The 9,306-nt window shown below is 46.0% G+C and overlaps 1 protein-coding gene across 4 annotated transcripts in view; it reads left to right on the top strand.

Annotated features, from left to right (window-relative positions):
• The window catches only part of LOC135817264 (uncharacterized), a 27,135-nt gene extending 18,406 nt beyond the window's left edge, over positions 1-8,729 (top strand). Inside the window, exons 20-27 of one of the 4 annotated variants that reach the window (XM_065330410.1) lie at positions 51-154; positions 668-748; positions 1,290-1,346; positions 1,518-1,558; positions 2,038-2,096; positions 3,238-3,405; positions 3,814-3,905; positions 7,752-8,729. In XM_065330410.1, the coding sequence (XP_065186482.1) occupies positions 51-154; positions 668-748; positions 1,290-1,346; positions 1,518-1,558; positions 2,038-2,096; positions 3,238-3,405; positions 3,814-3,905; positions 7,752-7,865 (716 nt within the window). In that variant the 3' untranslated portion in view covers positions 7,866-8,729. Of the gene's footprint in view, positions 1-50; positions 155-667; positions 749-1,289; positions 1,347-1,517; positions 1,559-2,037; positions 2,097-3,237; positions 3,406-3,810; positions 3,906-5,283; positions 6,267-7,751 lie in introns of those variants that run through there. The other 3 variants (XM_065330409.1, XM_065330408.1, XM_065330407.1) reach the window with 3 other exon arrangements.
• The last annotated feature ends 577 nt before the right edge of the window (positions 8,730-9,306 follow it).

Raw genomic sequence — 9,306 nt, 5'->3', positions numbered from 1 at the left:
TGTGTGGAGTGTGGAGATGATGCTATGCGACTGTGTCTGTGTGTACGCAGGTTCAGTGATGATCTTTGTGTGGATCGGCCTGAGTTCAATGGGCATTGTCTTGCCCATTACGTTCAAGACGCGGACGTTCAGAGACGCAACGACCTGGTTCAAGGTGAGTGGTCCCATTCAGGTACTGTATATAGGTTATGCGATAACGTCAAATTCACCATATATAGGAGCCGGTTGGGGTGGCAAAATGCCCAAAGCGGGTACAGAAACCCCTTATATAGAATAATTTGGGGTGGCAAACATACTATAAGACGTGTATCGCATAACCTCTATATGGTAGTACTGGTACACACACAAGCCTGTACCTGCTGACTGGTGAAAGTATACTTAGGTGAAACTTGGTTTCAATGACCAGCTATGGGGACCGGCGTATTGGTGCCTTCGCACCAGGGTGACCATTGTACATTCGACTTTTTTGCTACCATAGGAACTGTGGCCTTCCAGGCCAGGTGGCCTCTCGACCAAGTTTCACCTGTATACACATGACATCATCGTGTTGCTGTTCGGCTTTTTTGTTTCCTAGCGTATATAGCCTGTGTGGATAGTTCTGGCTCTACTGTACCCACACCGAGTCTGTATGCTCTTGCTCTGCATGATCTCATTGCCATGACTACAGCTTCACCGCGGCACCATGGTAACAGTATGGTGTTTGACCATGGTCGGCGTGGCTTTCCCACTGATCTACTCCACCAAAATGGTGAGTTTGAAGGCAGTTTGGCATCAGCAATAAAGTCTCGCTAAAGATATGATTGTGTTGTTTGTGTATGTTGAGGTAGGCAATTATTGCTGTGGGAAGCACCCTGCGTGCATTACACTGCGCCGCATACGGTTCATACAGTTGTTAGTCTCTACTATTGACGGAACTGGTGTCTTAGCTAATTCATTGTGTTGCTTGAAGAACTGTCAGCGTTATCCTGCCAGTACCTTCTGTTAACTCACTCAAACAGCGACAATGCCTGTGTGTGGCCGCAGCCAATGCCTGTGTACGTGAGTTCAAAAAAAATCATTTTTCATTGAGATCACAAAAAAACTTCACACTCGATCGCGCGAGCTCAGCACCAGCAGTGACGTTTGGGTGGAAATATTTTATTTGAAAAACTTTTGTCAGGCGCGATGTCGCTGATTGCTGGTTGTGTTTGGAACTTGTCTTACAACCATTTTTGTCACTTGCAGCACCTGCCGTATCCCTATATGTATTCACTGTGTGTCTGTGTGTGTGCTTTGGTTGTGTTGTGTAGGTAATCTCCACACACGTCATACTGGGCATAGTCACCGCCTCTCTGTGCTTCATACAGGTAATAGTCCACCTCTTATATTATGCATGTACTAGTTGCATGCATGTGTTGCATGCATGTGTTGCATGCATGTGTTGCATGCATGTGTTGCATGCATGTCCACATTCTTCTGCGGTGTGGTTCGTAATCCGGTCCTTGTTCTGTTTGCTGCCTGTCTTGTTCATTGCACAGCCATTCTTGGCGCTACTGCGACCTCACCCCGGAGAACCTCGGTATGTGTGTGTGTGTGTGTGTGTGTGTGTGTGTGTATGTGTTTGTGTGTGCATGTGTGTGCGCGTGTGTGCACGTAAGTGTGTGTGTGTGGCGTGTGCGTGCGCGCGTGAACGTGCTCTTGTCCGATAACGAGTGCATACTTGCGGTGCCTGGGCCTAGCCACACCCGTACATTAGCCTATGCCTATTTGTGCAATGATAATTATGGTAGAAACGTAGGCTGTTGCATAATGGTTCATAGACTTGTGTGCATGTTTGAGTGCTGGTGCATGCTTAAGGTGAAGGGATACTCGTAGCTGAATCTAATATTATTATGAGTGTACCAAACTTCGACTCGTTGCCTGTACATTTGCTCTATAGGTGGTTGCTTTGTTATCGTTGTCACACTTTTTCTATGCCGCCCATATGCTGATATTTGATGGTAGAATGTTTCATTGTGTTCGGCATTCTGTCCTGCGCCTGTGTGTTTATGGCTGTAGACGAACCGCTTGGAATGGTGTGCACGGCGTTGTGGGAATATCAGCGCAGACAGCCGCCTGTAAGTGTCGTCGATGGTGATCGACAATGCTTCCTGTCAGCCCCTGACATTGCCGTGTATCTGCATGCAAGTTGCATCCGTACATGCACGCATAGAGCGGTGTATGGAAGTGCATCCGTACATGCACGCATAGAGCGGTGTATGGAAGGCTGTGGGGTGTATGGAAGGCTGTGGGGTGTATGGAAGGCTGTGGGGTGTATGGAAGGCTGTGGGGTGTATGGAAGGCTGTGGGGTGTATGGAAGGCTGTGGGGTGTATGGAAGGCTGTGGGGTGTATGGAAGGCTGTGGGGTGTATGGAAGGCTGTGGGGTGTATGGAAGGCTGTGGGGTGTATGGAAGGCTGTGGGGTGTATGGAAGGCTGTGGGGTGTATGGAAGGCTGTGGGGTGTATGGAAGGCTGTGGGGTGTATGGAAGGCTGTGGGGTGTATGGAAGGCTGTGGGGTGTATGGAAGGCTGTGGGCCATGGGGGTTGGGGATAGGGGTGTACAGTTAACTTTGCGAATAACAACGGCTCGGATATAAGACAACTGGCGAACAACAACACTATCCTCAAACCTAGTAACACCATTTTCACTGGATACCGCTACCTCTACTGCTGCTGAATCACTAGGTAATGTGCGAGTAAGACCACTTTTCTCATGCCCGACCAGGGGTTGGTATTTGCAAGATGGACTATATGCGTGGATGTGCTCATGAGTGCAATTTGGTGCATGCCTCTGTTTGCCCTCTCCACTTTCTTACTTTACTCTCTCTCTTCTCTCTCTCTCTCTCTCTCTCTCTCTCTCTTTCCTCTCTCTCTCTCTCTCTCTTTCCTCTCTCTCTCTCTCTCTCTCTCTCTCTCTCTCTCTCTCTCTCTCTCTCTCTCTCTCTCTCTCTCTCTCTCTCTCTCTCTCTCTTTTTCCCCACTCTATTTCTCCACTTTCTTTCTCCACTCTCTTTCTCCACTCCATTACCGGCTGCACTCTCGTACTCCATTCTCTCTATTCATTCTCTTGCTCCACTCTCTTACTCTAGTCTCTTTCTCAACTTTCTAACTCTATCTCCCTGGCGCTCCTTCCATTCTATTCTGCCAAAGCTTCCCTTCACACTTTAACCACTGCCATCCGATCTGACTCTCTGGTTGTGGTGCTTGTGCTTCCAGTCTTTGCCATATATTTCGGGTACAACAAGGCATTCACACAATTCTTCTGCTACTCCCATATCGTCAACGATGTCCTGCTGGCAGCGATTGGAATCAATGCTGCCTTCATCGTCCTGGCGTTTGCCACGCGTATTTTGACGGAATGGATCACTGACGACGCTGAAGGTGGTGAGAACTTCTGTAGTTCTGTCTTGTAATTTCCAATCAACGGCAATCATCCGATTTGTGTGGACAGTCCCTGGCCTGTATGGGTAGCACTGGATATGTACGGGTAGTTGGGGGGGGGGGGGGGGGGGGGGGTCTACAACGAGTATAGTGTATCAAGTTTCCCTGGACCTCTTTGGCCCTTGGGAATGGTTTTACCAAGGAAACTGCATCAAAGAGAGGGGGGGGGGGGGGGGGGAGTGAGGGGCCTACAGTGAGTATAGTCTATCAAGTTTCTGCAAAGGTCTGATTAGATCTAGACTACTATCTATACTGAAAAAAAACATGCTCTGCAGGCAACGTTAGTGCTAGCAGTGCTCAATCCCACACACGACACTCATTCCTTTGTTTACTGTGCTGTGTGTCCAGGAGGACTAGAGAAGACCCCTCTCGTTGCCGAGGGAAAATCGACTTCATCATACGGCCCGCCGGCATCACGCGTTACCGAGGTATCTGCTGGGGAGGTGAGTGCTCCACTGGTACATTTTATATAGCAGATGTAATGATTTTGTCGTCGGGTTGGGACATGACGATATTGTCGTCAGGTTGGAACGATGGGCTCTGCCGCTGCTACCCTCAACCACCACACACCAAGCAACAATTTTTGGAGTTTTGTGGACGGAGTTCATGAAAATATTGAGACTTGATGCAATCATGTATGCAGTGGTGCAACTTGTGCACAGTCCACGTGCAGTGGCAAACCTCACAAGTACAGCAAAGCCAAAAGGGGCACTCATCCAATGTAGAGTGCAACGGATAACAATTGTATGTACGAAAACTGTTTAATCTACTAAAATGATGTAAATTATCGTAGTGATCAAATTATTGTGTTGATGATGTAATGATGTAATTAAGATTAAAAAGATGAGCTCTGGCTCTATTGAGCTTCCGTATTTGGTGATTTTCGGGTGATTTTTGTGCCACGAAAACAATTTGAAAAAGGGTCCCAACAGATCCCTCAACTGGGGTTCAAACCGACAGTGGAGTGAAGCGGTTGTACATGGCTTTTCCCCCAATTCAGTGCTTTTGGGACAAACCCTAGCCGAAGTTCTATTCTTGTTACAGCTTGCTTTTGGAGACTTCAGAAACATAACAGCATTCACTCCATGGGGGATTGAACATATTTCTAAAAAAACTCAGAAGTTTGACCCATTTATGGCCAAAAGCCTTATACGAATGGACTGTAGTACATTTACAGCATGTGTGTGTGTGATTCTAATGGCATAATATGAGCTTTACACCGCATACGACAGGTCTGATTAGATCATGCTGTCCAGTACCATGCATGGACATTTTGATGTATTGAATTTGCATTCAAATGACTTTTGTGATAATAAAATCTAATCAATGAAACTGCACTGACCAACACCTCTGTCATAATCAGTCATTGTATCTATCGCCTATGGAGTATTGAATGAGACCCATGGTACAGTCCGGGCCAGAGAAAACCTACCTCATGATTATAATCATGAGCGGCCCTGGCATCACAAACACCACTCTGCTCATATGAGTGCGGTGTTAAAAGTTGCTTTGTTCACGAGGTCGGATTTCTCTGGCCAGAACTGTGGTGCACCTGTATCTGCTGATGTGATTATGTGCATGAACTGCACCAGGTGCGGGTCCATGTATTGCCACACTACAAAACTGGCATGCGCTCAGTATCTAGATGTATATCTAGATGTATGTGTTAGATGTATATATCTAGATGTATGTGTTAGATGTATGTATCTAGATGTATGTATCTAGATGTATGTATCTAGATGTATGTATCTAGATATATGTGTTTGTGACGAGGTTATCACAGTCTATAATTTTGACTAGTACACGGCTTGATGTTCACAGGCGCAGCGGCATTCATCCTCGATTCAAAATGGCCGTGTTGAGCGTCGCAGCATGTGCAAACTGATGTGGATCCTCTTGCACACCATCCTGGCGTTGGTTCTCGCTGCCGCCCTGATTCTGTCAGTGGCCTGGAGCCGGGAAGCCTGTGCCGTCCTGTAATCTAATGCCTCTTCTTGCCTGTGGAAAGAGATGATGTATTCCCTAATTGCCTAATCTCTTTCGGTCTCGTTGTCTTGCTCGCACTCTCTGCGTACACGCCACTCGCGTATTCAAACACACACACACACACATACACACACGTGCGCACACGCACACACACGTGCGCACACGCACGCGTGCACACGCACACACACACACACACACCTCAGACCTCAGACGTGCCCATCGCGGAAGCGATGATAGCGAACAGCTATGACATCTCACATCCATCTCTCTCTTTCTTCCTGCATTCTCTTATACTCGCTCTCCTCTCATGCTGTATGGTTGTGTGTGTCTCGTTATGTTGTTGTGCACTTCTAATTGCCGGTGCATGCTTAGTTAGGCAGAAATTAATAGAAATCCATCCAGGTAGGTCAGAAACTCCTACTGCATGTCACTGTTCCAACATTTTTTGTTTTGTCAAAATGCCTCGACCATTTCCTTGAGAGAAATGTTGAAGTATTATAATGCTTTAAAATATAAAATGGAACTTAGTCCTCTGCTTCTTATTGCAGACAATTCCTACCCTAATTTTTGTCAAATGCCTCGACCATTTCCTTGAGAGAAATGTTGAAGTATATTGATTCTAAAACGAAATTCTCTATTTTCTTTCATCTTGACATCGACCATCTTCTAGTGTAAGATGTTGATGGGCTGGTCCCTCTTCTCACAATTATCTGGTCGCATATTTATACAATTGTTTTTGGTCTGCTTTTGTGTATGTGTCACGATTCTCTCCATCATGTTTTTTAATGAATAACTGATAACAACTGAAACGCAATCAATGATTGTGCATACTGTGGTCACCAGCGTGTGCTAACATGTGCTAGCATGTGGTAGCATGTGGTAACATGTGCTATGCTAACATGTGCTAACAACTCAAGAATACACTACTGTGGTGTCTTGTTTAATTTAAAGCCTGCCGGGCTCAGACAATACTAGGTTTGTTGTCAAAACAATGTACAACTTGCCTGGTGCTGAAGATTGGCACTTACAACTGGTCAAGTTGTGTCTAGACTGTAGTGTTTCCATGCTTGAACCTTCAAGTACATCAATTATTTACGGCTGTCAACATTATCCAAGAGTCTGAAAATGCACCGGACTTGTGCCAAGTGACATCCTGCAATGGACACTGTACAAAGTTTAAAATGTATTTCAACATCCCGTGCATTCAGTGCGGTACAAAGGGGCAGGTGGCATTTTTCTTCTTTACCCCAACCATACCGCTGATTTTCAGAGGAATACAAGACGGCAAGTCAAGTAAACTTGGCGTAGGTGTCTGCTTATAATTACCGTAAAGTACCGTTGATCCGCCCCCTCTCTAATTCCCGCCCCCTGTCGATTTTCTCCTTGTGAAGCGACTTCGCCGTATACAACGAAATACGATGTTGAACCGACGCATGCACTTCTGTACGCAATACTTGCCAATCCAGGATCAAAATGTGCACAATTCAGCACATTGAGTCTGATCCTCTACGTTGTTGTACATCGTACTGCACTTGACAGCCTTGATCTAATTCCCGCCCCCTGCCGAAAACCCAGCTGGGAAGCGACATGGCGTGGGGGCGGATCAACGGTACTTTACGGTATGTATAATTATTATGGTATGGTGAAAAAGGAGAAGGACAAAATGTTACGAGTTATGACTAACTGTCCATCAACATAACCATTTTGTCGCACTCGCTGACTGTATAAGATCTGGTTACGTTGGTGGACAGTTAGTCATAACTCGTAATATTTTGTCCTCCTTTTTTCACCATAATTTAATTGGCTCACCATCCGAGTATTATGTTATGGCTAACATTATACAGTGTAGTACAGCTAACAGTACTTGCTAAGGGTTTTGATGCAAAGCGTGATTGCTTGTAGCGCCAAATTCGGGATACTGAAATTTGAGGCTCAGTGTCCTCAAAAGGCCAGGTAACATCATACATGTACTTTTACAACATTTCCCATTCAAGCTAGACCAGACCAGAAGGAATTTGAGCGAAATGCTACACGTGTGAGGGTGAACTGCAGGCCAAGCGACATTGGAATTGCCTGGCCCATTACATACACCATTGTTCCAGGCCTATACCACATGAGGTTTCCTCAACCCTAGCTAACATTATTAAACACGGACACTGCAAGAGCTAGAGGATCTTGCTCAGCTCATCCATGGACTTCAGCACCGGCCATGCATGTGTCACGGTCCTGAACCGAATGAGCTCACAAAAACACTTACGACACGTATACCCACATACTGAGACTGTATGTGTGTCTGTTCACAGCAACGCGCTGGCAAGCTTACCGTGTTCATGCTGCACATTGTCACGTCCGTGGTCATCGCCGGTTGGCTCATTGTCATGGTGGCACGCGATGATATCGGTGGTGGCACGTGTTGATGCGGACCTGGTGGCACTCGTCCGGCATTCTAAATTATCCAAACACACAAGCTTTGCACTATGGTGCATGTACATATACACGTGCGCGCACGCACACACACACATGCACACACATGCACACGCGCGCACGCACCCATAAGAACCCACACACACACATACACGCACCAATCGCCATGCACACAAGGGATTGCACCGAGTGTCCATTGGACGTCTCTAATATAAGTCCCGTGGTATAATCATAATTTTGTATGTAGCTTAGTATAGTTTTTTCAAGGTTTGTATGCTAGTTTGTTGCTGGTCAACTATTTTGTGAATCTTGGGGCTACCTCATTTGCCCGGAACTATTATGCCAAATTTCACGATCTGTTACAATTGTAGTAGAGAATTGTATTAGCAGGGTGTAAACACCTTTCATCATACTTCTCTCTCTCTCTCTCTTAGCAAGGGTTTCTATTACACTACACGTAGTATCCAGACATTGGACTGTGGGGTACCTTCTTTACTTTACAGCGAGCGGTCCGTTTTGTCACATTGTCACTGATTGCTGCGCAGCCATAGCCAGCCCAACTCTTTAGCAGTGATTGTTACGAATCCCCAGTAGGTTGGTCACACAACTCCGGAATCGTACCTTAGCTCTGGTCAAACACCACGCCATCTCCTTGAGAGAAATATTCCAAAACAAAAATCTTTTTTTCTTTTCATATTGATATCGATCATCTTCCAGCGTAAGATGTTGGACGCGGGCTGGTCCCTCTTATCCGTTTATTTTATTGACATCGACCATCTTCTCGTGTAAGATGTTGATGGGCTGGTCCTTTATCCTTCCATCTAGTCATTGCAATTGTATAGTCCATGCTTTGTGAAGTTCATGTGTATTGTTGGCACTGCATTTGTGTGATTGAATAAATTGAATTTACGGTGATAGCTTCTGCCATAAAGGCACTCTCAAAGAGAACACCTGGGTGGGCTGAATGGTTGGCTAAAACACACTGAAAATTAAATAGCCCTCTCTGGACATTATTTCCAGCACCCATTCACTGCCATACGTCTTGAAGAGACCGAATGCCCGCTCGACTGCAGCACATGCTTACCAGTAGTTTCCTCAGGGGATGACCAGTGATTTCCACATTTACAGTTGGTGTTTCAATTGGTTGACCTGGGAGTACTCAGTCACTCACCGGGCTGCTTGAACGAATCTGCAACATCACAAAGAAAGGCTTGACCAATCATTCATGTCAGCAGCATTCTGCCCGGCGGTGCAATGTGATATTCCCAAAGGCATGCTGATGGTTATCCCACTGGATGTGATTTCAACACATTCCGATTTGTTAGTCATGCACGCAGTCCACCCAGATGTCCACCCAACTTGGCAGAACAAAACAGCAACTGTAGCACATGAACATTAAAAAATCAGAAAATACGGCAAAGTAGTGCAGAACGG

This window comes from Sycon ciliatum, chromosome 5 (genome assembly GCF_964019385.1).
Source record: "Sycon ciliatum chromosome 5, ocSycCili1.1, whole genome shotgun sequence".
NCBI classification, from domain to species: Eukaryota; Metazoa; Porifera; class Calcarea; order Leucosolenida; family Sycettidae; genus Sycon; species Sycon ciliatum.
This window is presented reverse-complemented; position numbering and strand designations above follow the sequence as displayed.